This window comes from Oncorhynchus mykiss, chromosome 12 (genome assembly GCF_013265735.2).
Source record: "Oncorhynchus mykiss isolate Arlee chromosome 12, USDA_OmykA_1.1, whole genome shotgun sequence".
Taxonomy (NCBI): Eukaryota; Metazoa; Chordata; class Actinopteri; order Salmoniformes; family Salmonidae; genus Oncorhynchus; species Oncorhynchus mykiss.
The window spans coordinates 45,557,927-45,580,968 of NC_048576.1; the positions used below are offsets into that span (position 1 = coordinate 45,557,927).

Below are 23,042 nucleotides of genomic sequence, written 5' to 3' on the forward strand. Positions count from 1 at the left end.
TCTCAATCAGAGGCAGGTGTCATTAGTTGTCTCTGATTGAGAATCATACTTAGGTAGCCTGGGTTTCACTGTGTGTTTGTGGGTGATTGTTCCTGTCACTGTGTTTGTTGTCACATGATAGGCTGTATAGGTTTTTCACGTTCCGTTTGTTGTTTTGTAGATTTAAGTTATTTCATGTATCGTTCATTTTCCATTAAAGAACATGAGTAACCACCACGCTGCTTTTTGGTCCGCTTCTCCTTCTACAGACAAACGTCGTTACAGCATCCATATTATACCAATAGAAAATAACCAGTATTTGGCTCTAAGTCAAAAAATATATTTGTAAAACTACCAATATTTTCCCCAATTTACTACCTCTATTTTCTAAATGAGGAAAAATAAATCCCCAAACCATATGCCCAGCACAATTTTACAGGACCAGAAGAATTCAAATAGAATTCTACAGGCACAATCGTCATAAACAGTTATCAAGATTTGAACAATGTAGGGAGTAGTGCTTTGGTTTGCTGACGACATGAGTCAATGTAACTGGTGATGATAGGGGTGCTCATCTCTGCATGGAAGTGTCATTCAAACTTCTTGAGGTGGTTGTAGAGGGACTGGACGTAGGTGAAAATACACATAGGGTCTGGTCTGCTACCCATCACCATCATATCCTCCACCTCTATGAGACGCACACAGTCGGCTTGCTCCCTGAGAGAGAGAGCAGGAGAAAAAAAAAAAGGTTTCCAATAGATCTATATTATGATACCGTAATCCACAGAGCAGTACCAGGATCACACGCGCACACACACACACTTACTCTGCTGTGGTGAAGGCCACTTCAAAGTTGTGTTTACGATTGGCAGGGTTCAGTGTGTTGTAGTCAAACACCAGGGGGAAAAAGGAGTGGACCAGGGCAGCGAATGCCATCCCATCACACCAGCTGGATGAGAAGTTGTGGATGTCTATGTTCTGGTGGAGGAGAGAATGGTAGGAGCCAACTTCAGTGTTACTTCCATGGAAAAACTGTTAAAAACGTGCGTATTCCTATACATTGACTAACTAAGGGCCAAATGTGATGGTAAATCCTCTATTAACATAAATGCATGATTAACACACATGGTCCAGTTACGAACAAAAGTGAATGGTATCAGAATATGGAGCCTCCTATGGTGTCTAAAGTCCTGGAAAGGACTGGGATGGACTAATCGCTGGAAACCAGAACCAAATGTCACCTTTGCTAACTAACATTTCTATCACATTGTGAATAGTCCGTCACGAGGGACTAAGGCCGGACTCACCTGGTAGCCAATGGTTTTGGAGCGGCACCATTCCAGGAGCATTGCCTTGATGTTGCTAGCGCTGTTGAAACTCTGAGAGTGCTGCAGTTTGGGCTTTGATCCTGCAGCCTTGGACCTGCAGAGTGGAACATAGAGGTGTTCAGTTGTTTGTGGCTGTAGCTCAGTTGGTGAGAACATAGTACCAGCAACATCAAGGTCATGGGTTCATGTATGCACCTGTTGTGCTGTAAGTCGCTTAGTTTGCGTTGTTTGCTAAGGGGCATATAAACAGGACCCAACAGTCTGACATATCACACAATAACTATGTTACTATCCAACTAGTGACAGATTTTCATGCAAATATTCTAAAATCCGCGTATAGAATTTTCCTGCGAATATTCAAAAAATCTGCATGAAGAAAATATGCAAATTTTTCCATCAGATTTGTTGTGGATGACGTAGTGCACACAAAATGTACTTTTTCCCTTTAGTTTTCATTTACCAAATACAAATCTGAATTTCAATGTGTTTCATCACATTTTCTTACTCTACAGATAGTTATGTTAAAAAAAACTTTTGTGTTAAATTGCGAATGTGCCCACTCTAGTCTTGGCGCTTGCGCTCTAGCCAACAGCTCACAGATACAGTGCGGGTAGGCTAGTCTACATGATGAGATTATTATGGATAAGAGCAAGAATATTTTTCATTGTCAAATGGCAGTCAAGCATCGATCATCAGGTCACCAGAATAAGACCCTCAGTATTTATTGGAAAGGAGCATCAAGCTCATCACTGTGCACTTTCACCACCCTGTGAAGTTCATAACTAAATTGAATCTGTAGCCTAATAAACTGCATCATTTCCCAAGTCATAGTGGGAGGACCACACACCATATCATTATGCAGTTTATTAGGCGTGATACAAGTTTACTTTGATAGGATGGTTATTGTATCAATATTTGCTCATAAAGGAGTTCCCACCTCCGTTTCTCACAAAATTAATTTTGCCGACACAAAATGATCCCACCATGTCGAACAAACAAATCATCTGTTGGCGTTAATAAAATTGTACCGAAACTTTCTGTAACGTTTTTCTTCCGTTGAAGGAGAGGAGGACCAAAATGCAGCGTGGTTAGAGTTCAACATGTTTAATCAAGACCATACACGAGAACACTACAAAATACAAAATAACACATGTGAAAACCGAAACAATCCTATCTGGTGCAAAGACACAAAGACAGAAGACAACCACCCACAAAGTACCCACAGAATATGGCCGCCTAAATATGGTTCCCAATCAGAGACAATGATAGACAGCTGCCTCTAATTGAGAACCAATCTAGGCAACCATAGACATACAAACTACCTAGAAAGGACACAGCCCCATAAACATACAAAAACCCCTAGACCAGACAAAACACATAAATCCCCCATGTCACACCCTGACCTAACCAAAATAATAAAGAAAACAAAGATAACTAAGGCCAGGGCGTGACACTTCCTGTTTCCATCACAGCTGTCTTGATTTCTTTTTTATATATAGTATGACTTTACTCACATAAAAACTGTGGATGCAAACATGGTTAATGACAGTGATAATATACATGTAGTAAAGGGTTGGGGAACATATAACTTGGCTTTAACAATTATCCAATAGGAAGTAATAGTTAGCTAAGGTGGGCAAGAGAGACAATGGGTGAAGTCAGGGTGACTGACTGTGCCTACCGTACCTGCCACACTCGTAGGCCAAACCTTCAAACAGAGACCGTTTGCCCTGCATCCCGAGGTTGCGAGGCAGCGTTTGTGACCTCTGCAGCTTCCTCTCCCCAAACTTGTCCAGACCACCAAGCCTGTCCAGAATGCCAAACTTGTTCGGACCGCCAAAACTTTCCAGACCGCCAAACTTGTCCAGGCTCCTATAGATGATGTAACAATTTACATAATTGCGCTTTTATAGTATGTAATAGTATGTTTCTAGTATGTTAAAGACTGACCTGTCTGTGCCAGGGGGAGGCACTTTTCTGGGTGGTAGGAGTTTTTCTGAGAGCGAGAAACAGACAGACGGAGGGGGGTGGGGGAGAGAGAGAGAGAGGACAATGCTAACCTGACAACGAAGAAAAGACTAGGAGAGGCAAAGGCAAAAGGCACAACACACAATGAAGACCAGAAGACTACTATGCTATGCCTAGAGACCAGTTCCTACTTTTACCTGTGGTTGCTGTGAAGCTCATGCTACGGGTAAGACTCGGGCTCGCTGCCTTAACTGCATGTACTACTGTAACAGAAGGAAGGGAAAGACACTGACATAGAACTGGAGGTCAGACAAAGAAATGGGAAAGAACAATGTCACGGGATTGACGGGAAAGTTGAAAGATACTGTAGCAGTGAGAGAGGAGTCCTTGTGTCCCTGTGGTACTCACCACGTTCACTACGTTTGAAAGGAAATTCTCCTGATGCTTTGGGTTTGGTCTCCTCAAATACTGATTGTCTAGGTGTTTTGGGTGCAGGGGCAGGAGATGGAGGGACTGCAGGAGACTGAGATTGGGCAGCAGAAGACTGACTTGGGGCAGCAGAAGACTGACTTGGGGCTGCAGAAGACCTGGTTGGGGCTGCAGGAGACTGAGTTGGGGCGTCAGGGGCCCAAGATGGGGTGGCAGGGGACTGAGTCGGGGCTGATGCAGTTGGTACCCCGGGGCTAGTTCTGCTCATGACACTGACAGAGGCATAGGGCGGGGCCAGAGATACAGGGGTGGGGTGCTCTTGCTGAGCTGCATGACTGCTGACTGGTGACCTCACTTCCTGATGTTGTCCAGGCAAAGTCTCTGCTTTGGTGAGAATAGACAGAAGAGGAGAAAAGGTTAGCTGGTAGGGTTTAGCCAGAATGCAAAATTTGGCTTGGGACTAGAGGGTGACATCAGGTCAGATGGACCATGTCAACCAGACCTGGGTTCAAACAGTATTCCTTTTCTTTCAAATGCTTTATCTGTGCTATTTGAAATTGGATAGGTGTCAACGAGTGTGGCTGACAGAAACATACAATATATAAAATGTTACACAATCTCAAGCCTACTGCAAGCAAAATGATTATGTATCTGATCCTTGTAATAGGCCTGGAGGGTTAAATGTACGTATTTGCACAGGGTCTCTCTCTTTAATACTGGTGCTGAAACAACCAAGACAAGTCCACAAAGTCAGCCATGGATATGTTACTTAATTCAACTTTAGATTCTTCAGAGCACATCTTAAAGAGATAATTAGTTCACAATTGAATACAAAATTACCCAGAAGGGCTGCATACAATTTAAGGAAACAAAAATGTAATTTGGGTGAAAGAATAGAGAGCTGAGTCCGGTCCATGTTCTACTCACCGGGACTGAACAGAACATCAAGTGCTGTTTTGGGAGTGGTGACGTCTGCTATTGGATAGGTAGGAGACTTTGGTGTTGAAGCAGGACACTTTTGGGCCAAAGCAGGAGATAGTGCTGGCGGTTTGGGGCTAGTGGGGGAGTCCGTTTTGGTCATGGCAGTGCAGGGAAGATGAGGATTGCCGAATGACGAGCCCTCTGATATGTTAGGAGTGTACATACAGTAAGAGGAAAGGTGAGAGTCAAAGAAGGAAGAAAATTGTGTAAAAAGATGACTTGCAAATTGTCCACAGCCTGCTTACAAGGTAAGGAAACAAGTATGTTACATGTATTTTACTCACCAGATTTATACAAATCATCCGATTTTGCTTTGGGTGAGGTGACATCTACTAATGAATGACCAGCAGACTTCCGTTCTTTGTCATGTCCATTCTCCAACACAGCAACATTTTTCTCTTCCATTTGTTCAACAACCTTATGTCCCGAAATAAGAGAAACAGAACACACTAAGGTGCCCATTATTACACTAGAGGCAATCTAAAATAGCATACCATAAAACAAACCTGTACAATAAATGTAAGTTGAATCAGAACCAATAATCAAATCAAGCTTTATTTACACAGCACATTTCCGACATGGTATGCAACGCAATGGGCTTCACAGGGGGATAAAAACAACGAAGAACATATATTTATATTTATTACACAACAAACATAAGAGGATAAATAAAACAAAAGAATAAAAACTGATTGACTAAAAAGCACCCTAACGAAAAGCTAAAAAGGAGTTTTTAAATATTTATTTTAAACATGTCCACAGATTAGGCCCCTCAGGTTCTCTGGCTTTCTGTTCCAGAGGCTGGGGCTATAGTAACTAAAGGCTGCCTCTCCATGCCTCGTGGTCCTAGGCTTTGAGATAGTTAAAAGGCCAGTACCAGAAGACCTGATGGACCTACTGGGTACATAACTTAAAAGCATGTCTGACATGCATTGGGGTGCACAATCGTGGATTGATTTAAAAACCAAAAGAAGAATCTTAAAATGAATTAGGCTTCCAGTGCAGAGACCTTAAAACCGATGTAATCTGTAATCTCTGTCTGGTTTTGGTCAGAACCCGTGCTGCAGTATTCTATATGTATTGCATTTGACCAATGGATTTCTCAGGTAGACCGGACAGGAGAGCCGTAGTCAAGACAGCTTGTAATAGAAGCATGGATGAGTCTCTCTGTATCAGCCTGAGAGAGAAACGGACGCATCTTGGCAATGTTCCTCAGGTGGTGAAAAGCTATTTTGGCAACATTCGTAATGTGGGCTTTGAAATTGAGTCCAGAATCTAAAATAACACCTAGGTTTCTTTGCCTGGTGTTTTATTTTGAATTGCCAGTGGATTAAAATCGAACATTGTGGAACACCACGTGGGACATGTATTTTCTTTGAGTTATGTTCACCAAGGTTGACAAACTCTTGAAAGGTTAAATAGGTCCTAAACCAATTTAGAACTGGACCAGAGAGGTCAACCCACCACTCCAGTCTGTCCAGAAGGACATCATGGTCAATAGTGTCAAATCCAGCACTTAAATCCAAGAGTACAAGGACAGAGAGCTGTTATAAATGATGCACACGGAAACGGCTCATGGCCCTGTACTTTTTCACAGACACCAGCCCAAAATGGGCCATGCCACAAAAAAATGGGCCAGAATTGCCGGGGCCTGTTTATGGTCCCAGTCCACCCCTGAGTTACATCCATCCAGAAAGAAGAATCTGATGGTCCCAGGAATCCTCCATCTAAAACCATTCCAATCTTTATCTGAGTTTTCCTTGATATGTGTTTAGGATCAGTGCAGGCGTCTGTCTTATCACTTGTTCACTCTTAGAAGAGGAGATCCCGACAAAGGTTCTCAGCACAGCTGACTGCCTCAGTGTCTGTATCTAAGTACAGGTCTGTGCTTGCCTTAGTGACTCTGGTTCTCTCTGGCTTGCTCTGTCTAGCTGTATCTGAAGTTTGAGATCTCCTGCACTCTACTCATCCTCTATCTCTCTCTACCCTCCTCCGTGAGGGAAGTGGATGATCTCGATCACAACCACTGGATGGATATGTGACAAAATGCTCTCTTTCAAACTTGTTTGAATTTCATAACAGCAGAGCAACAACAACCATAATGTCTTTATGACATGGTCGTTATTACGGCTGCAGTACCAAACCCATATGCAGGGACCATTGGTGTTAGCCATAGATCCACCATAGTAAGACTGTGTGTGTGTGTGTTCAAGTGCAGCACTACCCTCGTGGCAGAGGTCGCTGAGCTTCATGCAGCCAGCCCAAACACCCCATCCCGGAGGGAACCAGCAACTTATCAAAGGCCAAACCAACTGGAATCTGCTACAGGCTCAAAATGTCCCCAGGAGCATAGCCTTAGAATCTAGCATAGCCTTAAACGGACTGATTAGCAAATTGAAAACGGGGTCCAACTTGTGGAAACAAACGAAAGAGCAGCTTTAGGTCTTTTAGGTGTCCCAAAGATAAAAAACAGCAATTTTTGACTCTCCTTGACAATAACAAACTTGGACATTTGGTCTGGAAATGGTATTATTCTTACTGGTCTTTGGGTCTCCATAAGTCCCCATTGTGACTCTGGTCTTTAGTGGAACTGGGGCTCAAAGTGTGGGTCTAACTGACAGGTGTGGAGAGACCAGGCTTAAATCCTGAAGCTATTTTGGATTTGTAATCAACCCCCCACTCCTCTTAGATCTTAGCATAGCCCCAAACGGGGCCTTTTGAGATCAGGAGTTGGTATTGGGAAAGCCAAACAGCTCCAATGCTATCATTCAGTGCCAGAGCTCCGTAATTCAGAGCCTACTGGACTGGCAGTCTCTCCTGCTATCCCCCCATGGCTTTCCTGACTGTCTGCGTCTGCCAGCGATAGAGCCACGATGAGAGCCCAGTCAAGTCATCAACTCATAGCAGGGAGACAGCAGAGGCTAGGGATTAGCAGTAGCAATGATCTGTGTGTGCAACTCACATACAGTATATCACAAAAGTGAGTACACCCCTCACATTTTTGTAAATATTTGAGTATATCTTTTCATGTGACAACACTGAAGAAATTACACTTTGCTACAATGTAAAGTAGTGAGTGTACAGCTTGTCTAACAGTGTAAATTTCCAGCTCCGTGATGTTGTCATGGAGGAGTGGAAGAGGACTCCAGTGGCAACGTGTGAAGCTCTGGTGAACTCCATGCCCAAGAGGGTTAAGGCAGTGCTGGAAAATGATGGTGGCCACACAAAATATTGACACTTTGGGCCCAATTTGGACATTTTCACTTAGGGGTGTACTCACTTTTGTTGCCAGCGGTTTAGACATTAATGGTTGTGTGTTGAGTTATTTTGAGGGGACAGCAAATTTACACTGTTATACAAGCTGTACACTCACTACTTTACATTGTAGAAAAGTGTCATTTCTTCAGTGTTGTCACATGAAAATATATACTCAAATATTTACAAAAATGTGAGGGGTGTACTCACTTTTGTGATATACTGTACCTACTGTATAACTGTCGCTCTCAATCTGTCTCCCCGTCTGCTTCTTAACCTCTTTATCCCATACCCTCTCTCCGAATCTCTTTAACTCTCTCCCTCTCTCAGAAACACGCGACACACAAACATAGTCAAACACAGTCATACACCCACATTCTAACATGTTATTTAGAGTCACAAGGAAATACAGGGTTAGGGTTTCAAGATGCGCACACACACACGTAGGAGCACATTTCTATCAGACTGGCTCATTGAGTAGTCAGGTATGATAAGGGAACAGCCAGGTGATAACAGTGCTGTGGAATGTTGGCAGGGTGTGTGTTTTCAGAGGGGAACAGCTGGCAATCTGGCTCAGGGGGATATTGACAGGGAGTCGGAATTCTACTTTCCGTCTTGTCAGGACGCTCAATTCAGTACTGGGATTGGTTGGATGAAGCACTCCCTCGTGCTGAAGTGAAGCGATATGGAGACCCAAAATAGCTCCTTTAGGGCCTCCACATGGTACTTGCTGTGTGTTAGTGTGTGTACCCCTTGTAAGCCTAACTCTTTATTTGATTGTAAATCCAAATAACAAATTCAAGTGTGTCTGCTCAGTGAGTGATAGGGGTGGGAGTCAAATAAGATTACAATACATGTCAGATTATTACCTACCATTTTCCTATCATAACCCTACCAACCATTAATCCTATAATCGTTCTAATAACCAACCCTTCTCATACTCCAAGAGCAGTTGATATGAAATACAAACAATCCTGACCTGACCAGCTACAACCTAAAATAACCTCTTATCTTCATACTACCAGATACAGTTCATTTGGAACAAATTCAGACCGCTTGACATTTTCCACATTTTGTTACATTACAGCCTTATTCTAAAATTAAATTGATTTAAAAAAATGGGTTTCTCTTTATTAATATACACACAATACTCTACAAATAAAAAACTGGTTTTAGAACAACAAAAAAATACAAACTGAAATATGACATTTACGTATGTATTCAGACCCTTTACTCAGTACTTTGTTGAAGCCCCTGTGGCAGCGATTACAGCCGCAAGTCTTCTTGGTATGACGCTACAAGCTTGGCACACCTGTATTTGGGGAGTTTCTCCCATTCTTCTCTGCAGATTCTCTCAAGCTCTGTCAGGTTGGATGGGGAGCATCGCTGCACAGCTATTTTCTGGTCTCTCCAGAGATGTTCGATCGGGTTCATGTCCTGGCTCTGGCTGGGCTACTCAAAGTTACTCATGCGTTGTCTTGACTGTGTGCTTAGGGTCGTTGTCCGTTTGGAAGGTGAACCTTCGCCCCCAGTCTAAGGTCCTGAACCCTCCGGATCAGGTTTTCATCAAGAATCTCTTTGCACTTTGCTCCATTCATCTTTCCCTCGATCCTGACTAGTCTTCCAGTCCCTGCCGCTGAAAAACATCCCCACAACATGATGCTACCACCACCATGTTTCACCGTAGGGATGGTGCCAGGTTTCCTCCAGACGTGACACTTAGAATTCAGGCAAAATAGTTCAATCTTGGTTTCATCAGACCAGAAAATCTTGTTTCTCATGGTCTGAGAGTCCTTTAGGTACCTTTTGGAAAACTCGAAGCTGGCTTTCATGTGCCTTTTACTGAGGAGTTGCTTCCGTCTGGCCACTCTACAATAAAGGCCTAATTGGTGGAGTATTGCAAAGATGGTTGTCCTTCTGGAAGGTTCTCCCATCTCCACAGAGGTACTCTGGAGCTCTGCCAGCATAGACCATTGGGTTTTTGGTCATCTACCTAACTGTTATGGGATTTTTATGAATAATGACTAAATTATGTATACATCTAACTTAGAACTATAACTAAACAGAATACTACTATGTTACTGTATGGATGTATGAATCTTATTATAATACTGAATATAATGTGTGTAGTTTTAGTCAAGAATTAGAACAAGGACTTTCTGTTCCTTGTTAGAAACTAATGGAGCTATCGTCAGACCGGCTTGAATGCTGTGTTCCTTACAGGACATTCTGTCTCTACCCAGGGAGGGGAGAGACCTTGGGCTTGTAGTAGATTGTTTAACAGGTAGCAGACAATGTGGGAACTATATTGCCATTGTATCTGAGAGGAGGAGAGACATTTATGACAAAATGTGGGGTATATAAACTAATGTACATGGTATTATGACCAGCGCTCTCGAGAATAAATGCTATTGGCTAATTTTGGTAGACTGGTCTCTGTCCATTTTATGCAAATATGGATCTTACAAATTCTTAGAAACAGACAGTGATTTACATTTAATTGGTTAATGAACCCATATAGGAATTGTTAAATTCCTTTAACACTAACCAAGGCCCCTTTCCCCCGATTGCTCAGTTTGGCCGAGCGAACAGCTCTAGGAAGAGTCTTGGTGGTTCCAAACTTCTGCCATTTAAGTATGATGGAGGCCACTGGTCTTGGAGACCTCCAATTTTGCAGAAATGCTTTGGTACCCTTCCCAAGATCTGTGCCTCGACAAAATCCTGCCTCGGAGCTCTACGGACCATTCCTTCGACCTCATGGCTTGGTTTTTCTCTGATATGCACTGTCAACTGTAAGACCTTATATAGACAGGTGTGTGCCTTTCCAAATCATGTCCAATCAATTGAAATTACCACAGGTGGACTCCAATCAAGTTGCAGAAACATCTCAAGGATGATCAATGACAACAGGATGCACCTGAGCTCAATTTCGAATCTCATAGCAAAGGGTTATGTAAATAAGGTATCTGTTTTTATTTTTAATACATTTGCAAAAATGTCTAACAACCTGTTTTTGCTTTGTCATTATGAGGTATTGTGTGTAGATCAATTTTACAATATGGCTGTAACGTAACAAAATGTGGAAAAAGTAAAGCGGTCTGAATACTTTCCGAATGCACTGTACATGCAGTGGTGTAAAGTACAGTGCATTGCGAAAGTATTCGGCCCCCTTGAACTTTGCAACCTTTTGCCACATTTCAGGCTTCAAACATAAAGATATAAAACTGTATTTTTTTGTGAAGAATCAACAACAAGTGGGACACAATCATGAAGTGGAACGACATTTATTGGATATTTCAAACTTTTTTAACAAATCAAAAACTGAAAATTGGGCGTGCAAAATTATTCAGCCCCCTTAAGTTAAATACTTTGTAGCACCACCTTTTGCTGCGATTACAGCTGTAAGTCGCTTGGGGTATGTCTCTATCAGTTTTGCACATCGAGAGACTGACATTTTTTCCCATTCCTCCTTGCAAAACAGCTCGAGCTCAGTGAGGTTGGATGGAGAGCATTTGTGAACAGCAGTTTTCAGTTCTTTCCACAGATTCTCGATTGGATTCAGGTCTGGACTTTGACTTGGCCATTCTAACACCTGGATATGTTTATTTTTGAACCATTCCATTGTAGATTTTGCTTTATGTTTTGGATCATTGTCTTGTTGGAAGACAAATCTCTGTCCCAGTCTCAGGTCTTTTGCAGACTCCATCAGGTTTTCTTCCAGAATGGTCCTGTATTTGGCTCCATCCATCTTCCCATCAATTTTAACCATCTTCCCTGTCCCTGCTGAAGAAAAGCAGGCCCAAACCATGATGCTGCCACCACCATGTTTGACAGTGGGGATGGTGTGTTCAGCTGTGTTGCTTTTACGCCAAACATAACGTTTTGCATTGTTGCCAAAAAGTCACATTTTGGTTTCATCTGACCAGAGCACCTTCTTCCACATGTTTGGTGTGTCTCCCAGGTGGCTTGTGGCAAACTTTAAACAACACTTTTTATGGATATCTTTAAGAAATGGCTTTCTTCTTGCCACTCTTCCATAAAGGCCAGATTTGTGCAATATACGACTGATTGTTGTCCTATGGACAGAGTCTCCCACCTCAGCTGTAGATCTCTGCAGTTCATCCAGAGTGATCATGGGCCTCTTGGCTGCATCTCTGATCAGTCTTCTCCTTGTATGAGCTGAAAGTTTAGAGGGACGGCCAGGTCTTGGTAGATTTGCAGTGGTCTGATACTCCTTCCATTTCAATATTATCGCTTGCACAGTGCTCCTTGGGATGTTTAAAGCTTGGGAAATCTTTTTGTATCTAAATCCGACTTTAAACTTCTTCACAACAGTATCTCGGACCTGCCTGGTGTGTTCCTTGTTCTTCATGATGCTCTCTGCGCTTTTAACGGACCTCTGAGACTATCACAGTGCAGGTGCATTTATACGGAGACTTGATTACACACAGGTGGATTGTATTTAAATAGATACCCATAGATACCCAGACTGAATAAATAATAAAACTGTGAGAGCATTCAACAGTGTACGAGTATCTTCTTTCAAAGGGAGGTACCAAAAGACAGACAGAGAGAGATCCTCTGGATGTCACACTCAAGGCCCCACTGGAAAAACCACCAGCAGAGATGCTACATTGAATGTGCAGAGTTTGGGTGTCTGCAAACATGTGTGTTATTTAAATAGTTATTTTCTGTGTATTTGAGTATTTTCAATTAATGTGGCCCGAATCAACTACTTCTATCGGAAGCATTTGAAAGTATTTTCATATCATTTCCTATAATTAGCCTACTATTTTAAATCATTTTTAAATACTTATTTCCAAATACATTATTTTGAATACCAAACCGATTTCTAGGATTGTATTTTAGTCAGTGTATTTGATTATACTTTCAAAGTGTATCTCCAAATATATTCAACTACTTGTCAAAAAAATAAAAAATATGTCTAAATACAAAATAACCCTAAATAATATTTGAACTCAGGTCTGGTGTGTGTGTGTGTGTGTGGATATTCATGTGTGTACATAGACTGTTTGAATTAGTTGTTTTTTGGAGTGTCTCCAAATGTAAAAAGTGACATGTTTATATTATATGATTCAGGTAGAGAGGATGGGTAGCTTGCCCTTGTCCCATTACTGCCTAATGTAGTTACACGCAATTAGGGGTTCACAGTGAAGCTGCAGAAATGCTGTAAAACCTATTGTTATTCTTAGATCATTTTTCCCTTGACATGGTCAAATAACTCCAAGCATAGATTGGTTAACTCTTTTTGTAAACTAAAGGCACGGATTGGCCTATAGGTGGCGTGCTATAAGCATTCTCACTTAAACCGTCAAATCCGCCGCCCCGTTTGATTAAGAGAGGTGTAGCTGTGTCTGTACTGTAGGTGTCGTTCCTCATGCTAAACAAATGGTAAGGTGATTCCCTGCATTATACAACACAATTTTCAGTCACCTTTAATGGCCCATTGTGCTAGACCTATTTTTTAAAATATTTTTGGCAAGTGTGCAAAAAAAAAAAACTGTCCTACTTGTTTGAAGGACAAGTGGCTAAAGAAATGCACGCCAAGCACTGTAGCTGATTCCACCATTGGCAACAACTGGCTACTAGAACTGAACTGATGGACATGGGGCAACGACATGTGGTATGTAAACCTTTTGTAAATGTCCTTAGAAGCTGTGTGAATATATTGTGATTAGTACATCTGTATAATCACATATTGTTGCCCTGTTATGTGGTCTGAACGTAGTGAAAAGGGGATATTTTATTCTGCAAAATGAGAAACCGGAAGTCCTGCCACTTGCACAGTCAGTGTATTACAGCTGTGAAAGTGTATTGAAGTATTTTGGAACGCTAATGTGGATTGTACCAATTAAGATTTATATCAGCATGGTAATGCTTTCACAGATTGCACATACAGGAAGATAGTTCCTACATGATAGAGTGCTTGCTTTGTTATCCAACTGATCTTGTGTCCTTTCGGTATCCTGTAAACCGAATATATTGCTGCTCACAGCTATATTTCATTAGTACCGCACTAAGACGAGAGCTTTAGAGTGAATGACCAGGGGTAACACTTTCCCCGGCTGAGAGACAACAGATTTACAACTTAGCACTGTCTCAATCTCTCTTACACACACACACACACACACACACACACACACACACACACACACACACACACACACACACACACACACACACACACACACACGAGCGAGAGGCTTTCAGTTCTCCCAGATGACATTCCCTTGCATTCTACCAAATTATACTAAAATGGGACAATATCTTCTCCAGCAACAAGGTAATACTCACATTAGACATGCTGGTATCCCCCATTGGCTCCCTGCTGGAGAGAGAGGCTGATGTAGAACTAGAGGCATCAGAACCAAGACCAGAAGAACCAGACTCCGACAGTCCAGAGGGGACCGTGGTGGAGGGGCTCCCCTGGCTTATGTAAACCGTCCCCTGGGACGAAGTCATAGGGATCCATCCCCTACTGGCCCTCTCCTCGAGGGCGCTTCTGTCCACCACTCTTCCCGTCAGACCCTCCATCAGGCAGGCCAGCACCTCCAGCTGGCTTCGGAGCTGCAGGTTCTCCTGCGTCAGCCGCTGAAGAGCCTCGGCCAGGGGTCGCTGTGCCCGGCACGCCTCGTCCACCCGCCGCTCCACACCCCGCTTGAAGGCGCTCACATCCACATGCACCTCGCGCACCGCCGCCGCCAGTGTGGCTTCGAAGTGGCCCAGTGCCTCGCACACCGTCTTGTCACACACTTTGTCCCCGGCAGCCAACACAGGTATAGAAGTGTCCATGTCCCCACTAGCAACAGTAACCCCCAGATTACAGGAAATTAAGCGGTGGATAGGTTCAATAGACGATGGCGCCAGCTCTACTGTTCTTTCCTCCTCTTCTCCTTCTCTCCCACGGTTTCTCCTGCCTGGACTGCTGAAAGGAGGTGATGAAGGGAGGGATAGATAGGTCTCCCTCTTTCTCTGCTGTTTAGTCCCGAGAGAGGTCTTAAAAGGGGGAGTTTTAGGTGTTCTATAACCGTTTCCCAGCACAGTTAGAAGGGTTTTAAAGGAATGTGCATTAAGATGGCTGCTTAGGAATCTAAGCCATTTAAGCCCAATTAAACTCCATAGAGGACAAGAGCTGTTAATTATAGGCTTTGTGGCTCTGTTCAAAAAGAGAGGAGATGCAAAATGATACCCTGCAAAATCAAGCTATCATTTGAGGAGGTAGACGTATCAACAAACCTTTCGGAGGGTACTGCTGAGTGAGAGGTCCAGTAGTGGAGCAGTCCAGTCCACACGTGTATGTTTATATGAGTGTGTGTGTTTATGTGTTTGTGTGGAGTGCATCCACACACCTCTAATGTAATGTCATGAGACTTGCTCTACTGTGTGTGAGTGTGTTCTGTATGCTGTGCAGCTCTGCTTTAAACCAACAGCCTCGTGAGCAGGTTCATTTTTGTATCGGGGGAATAAGGGGGAGGAGGGAGTAAGAGGGGAGGGTACAGACTTCATGCAGCACCCTGCCCTTCTTCGCACTCTGCTTGAAAAAGTGTATGTGTCTGTGTGTGTGTGTGTGTGTGTGTGTGTGTGTGTGTATCTGTAGGAAGGATAGGGAAGTTTACATTGCCTTAATGTGCCCAATGTAAAATAAGGGAATGGCAAGCCTGAACAAGTGATTTCACATGACTGTGCCCTCAGAAAGCATGTACATACCATTGACTTTTTCCTCATAATAGTGTTTAACATGAATTTTGAATGACTACCTCATCTCTGTACCCCACACATATAATTATCTGTAAGATCCCTCAGTCGAGCAGTGAATTTCAAACATAGATTTAACCACAAAGACCAGGGAGGTTTTCCAATGCTTTGCAAAGAAGGGCACCTATTGGTATATGGGTAAAAAAAATCAGACACTGAATATCCCATTGAGCATGGTGAAGTTATTATTTTTATGGTGTATCAATAGACCCAGTCACTACAAAGATACAGACGTCCTTCCTAAATCAGTTGCCGGAGAGGAAGGAAACTGCTCAGGGATTTCACCATGAGGCCAATGGTGACTTTAAATGTTACATAGTTTTATGGCTGTGTTAGGAGAGAACTGAGATTGGATCAATAACATTGTAGCTACTCCACAATTATAACCTAAATGACAGTGTTAAAAGAAGGAAGCGTGTACAGAATAAGACAAAACATACGTCCTACTGGCAATAAGGCACTAAAGTCAAACTGCAAACAATTTGGCTAAGAAATGAACTTTTTGTCTTGAATACAAAGTGTTATGTTTGGAGCAAATACAATACAATACATTACTGAGTAACACAATCCATATTTCAAGCATTGTGGTGGCTGCATGATGTTATGGGTATGCTTATCATCGGCAAGGACTAGGGAGTTTTTGGGGATTCAAAAAAATATAATACAGCTAAGTAGAGGCAAAATCCTAGAGGAAAACCTGGTACAGTCTGCTTTCCAACAGAGACTGGGGAGACAAAGACACCTTTCAGGAGGACCATAACCTAAAACACAAGGCCAAATATACACTGAAGTTGCTTACAAAAACGACAATGAACTTTCCTGAGTGGCCTAGTTAAAGTTTTTCATTAAATCTGCTTGAAAATCTATGGCAAGACTTGAAAATGGCTGTCTAGCAATGATCAACATTCAACTTGACAGAGCTTGAAGAATTAAAAAAAGTATAATGTGCAAATATTGTACAATCCAGCTGCCAAAGTTATTCTAAAATGTATTGACTCAGGGTTGTAAATACTTATGTAAATGAGATATTTCTGTATTTAGAAATTTTAACAACAAAAAATAACTGTCATTATGGGGTATTGCGTGTAGATGGGTGAGAGAAAAATATCAATTTCATCCAGGCAGGGATATGAACACTTTCTGAAGGCACGGAATAGCTAGCCTCCCATGATTCCTACTCTTATCTGATGGGGCACATAGACATAAGTCAGAAGGAGAGTGCAATCTCACCACTGGGAATCAACAGGCCCCAGATATCACTGATCTCTGTAGGTTCAGCTTCAATGTGAAAGCAGAATGAGACAAACTTTTTTTTTATAGCTATATCTAATGTTTCATATAGCCCCGATGTCTACCCACCAGGCCATGCCAAGTTCGCATATGATACAAACAAACGTGTATAGACATATCCCGCCGGTGCTTTAGGAGAATCACACAGTCAGGTAGATACACACTGGAGACACCAAAACACAGCTTCCTTTGATGTGCTGACAAACCGCTATAAAACATGTCTATCAATGACGGATTGATGTTGGTGTCTGTTCTGTCTCAGCCATTACATAACGGTTGCCATGAGAACTCAAGGTTAAGCTCCTTCTCTGATATTATGAGTGAGATACACTACATGACCAAAAGTATGAGGACACCTGCTCATCGAACATCTCATTGTAAAATCATGTGCATTAATAGTTGGTCTCCTTTTTGCTGCTATAATTACCTCCACTCTTCTGGGAAGGCTTTCCACTAGATGTTGGAACACTGCTGCGGGGACTTGCTTCAGCCACAAGAGCATTAGTGATGTTGGGCGATGAATAGGAAAAATGCCAAGGGGATGAATACTTTTACAAGGCATTGTAATCGTCTATGTAGGCGGAGACTCTCAGGGGTGCGAGAGCTGCCTCTACACATTTGCTGAACATTCGGGAAGCTAGCATGAAGGACACTTGGGGGGTAGAGTGGGCTCCCTCAGTGTTGTGAGCGAATGTGAGCGAAATTAGTTGCTACTCGAAGGGAAGGATTCTAGGAGCACAGATGCCTCTTCCTCATTGTGATTGGGGGAAGGGGAGTTTGTGCTCCACCTGAGAAGTGTCAGGCCAGGACATGGATTGAACTGTTGGCTACCCCTCTTCACAGGGGAATCAGCTGGGCAGGACCTCAATGCGGCTGCAGCAGAGGACCGCTTCCCCCACTGTCTACCTCTGTCCTCAGTCTTGGACTGTGGGCTTGCAGCCTGCTGCTCGTGGTCGCTCAGTTAGCAATAACGCTAGTGAACTGCCACTCTCCCTGATCCAAAGAGTGAGTGGAGACCGGGTTGCCACGATATCTGTGTCTGACGGGCAGGTGGTGGCAAGGCTAGCCTTGACGCGGTAGTTGACTTGGTTTTTGAGTCTCTTGGACTGGAAAAGCTAGTATGTGGAGCCGGTAAAGTTGGTAAGTACAAAAACAGAGTGCAATGTAAATCATGCAAGCTAGTGGTGAGCTAGTTGAGGTAGGCAGCGTGAGCGTTTTGCCCAGCGTACGTTAACAGTGATGATACAGCCAGATTAGCTAGCCTGTTACAGGCCATCTCGTGGACCAGATCACCGCATGGTGCTAAGTATTAACAAAGCAATTTAATATTAGGCGAACTAAAAACGAGAGCCAAGCTAAAAATAGATAAATGGTGGTTAGCAAGCTAGCATTCGTGAGGCTTTTGTGTTAGCCACATTATCCCAAGAAAGTTTCACGAGTAGAGTTTTATTTTCGGTCTAGAGAGTCTCTTATGATCGTCGCATGGTGCGGTGTAACCGGTCAGTTTAGCCAACGAAACGAGTGAACATTAGATGTACTAAATGAGAGAGTAAGCTGGAAATTCCCCCATAGGTGGGAGAGCTAGTAGCAGCCAGCATCGTCGAGCCGCCGGCGCAAGAGCGAGGGAGTTCGAGTGCCTGCCTCGAGCGGGGTAGCAGTGGCCATAATTCGTTGAACCGGGGAGTCAAATTGGGCCGCTGGCAAGCCACTGTTACCCTTCCTACATCCCTATAAAAAAGGTCTGCTAACCCAGTAGTGCCTGTAGTGAATTAGCCTTGACAGACATAAGGTAGTTTATTACGTGACACAAGGCTAATGGCTAGCTGGAGTGAGCACTGTGTATAAACGCTATAGCCATGGTGGGCTAGTGAAGGCGTTAGTTAGCTAGCAACCAGCACGTAGGCCAAGATTGTTAAAGCTAGCATGGTGCTTGGTTCCCCTTGGGCAAGGGTAGCAGGCTCCATGGCTCCAAGTAATAGCTAGTCCGAGAACAAAGTGAAACGTAACTAGCTTTTGCCACGTAGGTTAATTGCCTAGCTAGTTAGAACAGTTTTAGCCGGAAAAAACAAATCCTCTAACAATGTGAACGTAACTAGCGATCACCTTGTGATCTAATAGCCTAACTAGTTAGCACAATGTTAGCCGGAGCCTGTGGAATCTAGCACTTAGTTAGTCTTGAGATTAAAAAAGCGTCCCTCGGCCGATAAGCAGTGATAGCTCTCAAAGGATCAGATGGGTATTAGCTGTATTACCAACAATTTACCATGTTAGGTGATATTATTGCTGTTTTGCTGGCAAAATCTTTTATTTTATTTATTTTACTAGGCAAGTCAGTTAAGAACAAATTATTATTGTCAATGACAGCCTAGGAACAGTAGGTGTGCACGATTTACATTGCACTTACATTGTACTTACTGACTTTAGCATACACATACTAGGTTTTCCAGTCCAAGAGACTGCCTGTTCAGGGGCAGAATGACATACCTTGTCAGCTAGGGGGTTTGAACTTGCAACCTTCCGGTTACTAGTCCAACGCTCTAACCACTAGGCTACACCACAGCCTGACCCAACTCTTTGAACTAACACACAGACTGACGCTTAGTGGTGGGGAGTCGACTCCAAAATAATAGCTTCCTTGACTCCTTGCTCGTCAACTCCCCGTGTCAACTCTCATTTCTGGGTGTCAAGATTCGATTCCGTTAGGAATCATCTCCTCGACTCCTAAGATTCAGTATCTTTGCAAGGGAGGAAACTTTTCCAAATGTTGCAGCTTTCACAGCAGACAAAAATAGCAAGTGAGGGAGATGGAGAGGGAGAGAACCCTATGAATTAAATGTAGAGATGGGAGGGGCACAGCCAGGCATAGCTACTCGTCATAGTGCCAATGAATTGAAATTGAACATGTGTAATAAACATTATTTCCTATAGCTTATTTAATGACTTTAAACTCGGCTGGCTGTTGATGTCCTAGGTCAGGGCTCTCCAACCCTGTTCCTGTAGGATTTCGCTCCAACCCTAGTTGTAACTAACCTGATTCAGTTTATCAAACATCTAATTATTTAATCAGATGCGCTAGATTAGAGTTGGAGTGAAAACCTGCAGGATGGTAGCTCTCCACAAACAGGATTGGAGAGCCCTGTCCTAGGCAATGGATTGCAAAGCAGAATCCCCGCTAAACTTTTTGGAAATGGCAAGTTCACTTTCTCATCCATAATCACAGTCAACTGCAAATACGGTTCAGCGGCTCAAATCAGCATGATGTGGTGCATGTTACTGGGAAGGACGTCTACCATGGATGGATTGCTAGAATAATGATTATGATCACACTTCATCAATTTAAATAATATGGGGAGACCTATACATTTGGCAGCCAAGCACGAGTTATCAGTGTAGCCTATTATCGTCTAGACATGGCGTTGAAATATCTTCACGCTTGCAGTTTGGAAAAAACGAATCCCGTGTGAATCGTCCTGTGGAATAACGCACATGCTTGGAAAATAATTACAAAACCTAGTAATACCTGTCCCAATAGGGCTATAACATGGCAAAGAATAGGCTTATCAGTGTAGAGTGTGCCACGTCATCCCATGGGATCGTTCAAGGCTGCACACAGCAGAAATATCACTGAGCAAGAGTCGAATCCCTTCGACTCCAATCACAGGAGTTGGAATTGACTCCAAGAATAATGGAGTCGTGCACCACTATTGACACGCACAGAGACATAACATAAACTTACATCACATAGGTGTCGTTCCACCTCAAAATGCACAAGGAAAAGGATTCACACCCACCATCTTGGATTGTGCGGAAATCGTTTTTGTAGTTAGAAACAAAATAGATAAGCATTCCTGAAACATTATTTTGTTATCTGAGAAATTAAGATAATTGATTGCACCCAAATTGGCCATTTTAATGTATAAGATTCATATAATCTTCAATAAATATAGTTAACTTACATCCGATTTGGACCATAATTCTTCTAAACAAGGAGTAAGACATTAAGAATCCAATATAAATGGTCAAAAGCCACCATGGACCCTCCACGCCAATCCCACCCCAACAACCAGTACACAGTATTAGTTATTTGTCTAACAAGTAGTTTGGAGCTGGGTCTTGGAGTATTGCTTCTTTTTTAAAATGTATTTTACCTTTATTTAACCAGGTAGGCTAGTTGAGAACAAGTTCTCGTTTGCAACTACGACCTGGCCAAGATAAAGCATAGCAGGTCAACATATACAACAACACAGAGTTACACATGGAATAAATACAACATACAGTCAATAATACAGTAGGAAAAAAAAATCTATATACAGTAGAGGTCGGCCGATTATGATTTTTCAATGCCGATACCGATTATTGGAGGATTTAAAAAAGCCGATACCGAAATTTTTTTTATTTGTAATAATGACAATTACAACAATACTGAATGAACACTTATTTTATTATAATATAATACATTAATAAAATCAATTTAGCCTCAAATAAATAATGAAACATATTCAATTTGGTTTAAATAATGCAAAAACAGTGTTGGAGAAGAAAGTAAAAGTGCAATATGTGCCATGTAAAAAAGATACAGTTTAAGTTCCTTGCTCAGAACATGAGAATATATGAAAGCTGGTTTTCCTTTTAACATGAGTCTTCAATATTCCCAGGTAAGAAGATTTAGGTTGTAGTTATTATAGGAATTATAGGACTATTTCTCTCTATACCATTTGTATTTCATATACCTTTCACTATTGGATGTTCTAATAGGCACTTTAGTATTGCCAGTGTAACAGTATAGCTTCCGTCCCTCTCCTTCTCCCTACCTGGGCTCGGACCAGGAATACATCGACAACAGCCACCCTCAAAGCATCGTTACCCATCGCTCCACAAAAGCTGCGCCCCTTGCAGAGCAAGGGGAACAACCACTCCAAGTCTCAGAGCGAGTGACGTCACCGATTTAAACGCTATTAGCGCGCACCCCGCTAACTAGCTAGCAATTTCACATCGGTTACACCAGCCTAATCTCGGGAGTTGATAGGCTTGAAGTCATAAACAGTGCAATGCTTGAAGCATTGCGAAGAGCTGCTGGCAAACGCACAAAAGTGCTGTTTGAATGAATGCTTACAAGCCTGCTGCTGCCCACCATCGCTCAGTCAGACTGCTCTATCAAATATCAAATCATAGACTTAATTATAACATAATAACACACAGAAATACGAGCCTTTGGTCATTAATATGGTCGAATCCAGAAACTATCATTTCGAAAACAAAACATTTATTCTTTCAGTGAAATACGGAACTGTTCCGTATTTTATCTAACGGGTGGCATCCCTAAGTCTCAATATTGCTGTTACATTGTACAACCTTCAATGTTGTCATAATTATGTACAATTCTGGCAAATGAATTACGGTCTTTGTTAGGAATAAATGGACTTCACACAGTTCGCAACAAGCCAGGCGGCCCAAACTGCTGCACGGAACGCAAGAGACGTGACACAATTTCCCTAATTATAAGAAATTCATGTTAGCAGGCAATATTAACTAAATATGCAGGTTTAAAAATATATACTTGTGTATTGATTTTAAAGAAAGGCATTGATGATTATGGATAGATTTGGTGCAACGACAGTGCTAAATCATCACCCGTTTGGCGAAGTAGGCTGTGATTCGATGAGAAATTAACAGGCACCGCATCGATAATATGCAAAGCAGGACAAGCTAGATAAACTAGGAATATCATCAACCATGTGTAGTTAACTAATGATTATGTGAAGATTTATTGTTTTTTATAAGTTTAATGCTAGCTAGCAACTTACCTTGGCTTCTTGCTGCCCTTGCGTAACAGGTAGTCAGCCTGCCATGCAGGCTCCTCGTGGAGTGCAATGTAAGGTAGGTGGTTAGAGCGTTGGACTTGTAACCGGAAGGTTGCAAAAACGAATCCCCGCGCTGACATGGTAAAAATCTGTCGTTCTGCCCCTGAACAAGGCAGTTAACCCACCGTTCCTAGGCCGTCATTGAAAATAAGAATGTGTTCTGAACCGATTTGCC

At 42.5% G+C, this 23,042-nt stretch overlaps 1 protein-coding gene across 3 annotated transcripts; it reads right to left on the bottom strand.

Moving 5' to 3' along the window:
* Window positions 1–149: 149 nt before the first annotated feature.
* Window positions 150–15,397, bottom strand: LOC110537678 (smoothelin-like protein 2). 3 transcript variants are annotated; one of them, XM_021623904.2, is made up of 10 exons: window positions 14,256–15,397; window positions 4,970–5,102; window positions 4,632–4,826; window positions 3,684–4,085; window positions 3,473–3,538; window positions 3,258–3,303; window positions 2,994–3,179; window positions 1,287–1,401; window positions 806–957; window positions 150–696 (listed from the first exon to the last, which is right to left on the bottom strand). In XM_021623904.2, the coding sequence occupies exons 1-10, from the start codon at window positions 14,751–14,753 to the stop codon at window positions 570–572; spliced, it is 1,920 nt and encodes a 639-aa protein (XP_021479579.2). In that variant the 5' UTR covers window positions 14,754–15,397; the 3' UTR covers window positions 150–569. The 3 variants fall into 3 exon arrangements, with proteins under 3 accessions (XP_021479579.2, XP_021479580.2, XP_021479578.2); XM_021623905.2 differs by having other exon boundaries at window positions 3,473–3,535; window positions 3,684–4,088; XM_021623903.2 differs by having other exon boundaries at window positions 3,684–4,088.
* Window positions 15,398–23,042: the final 7,645 nt, after the last annotated feature.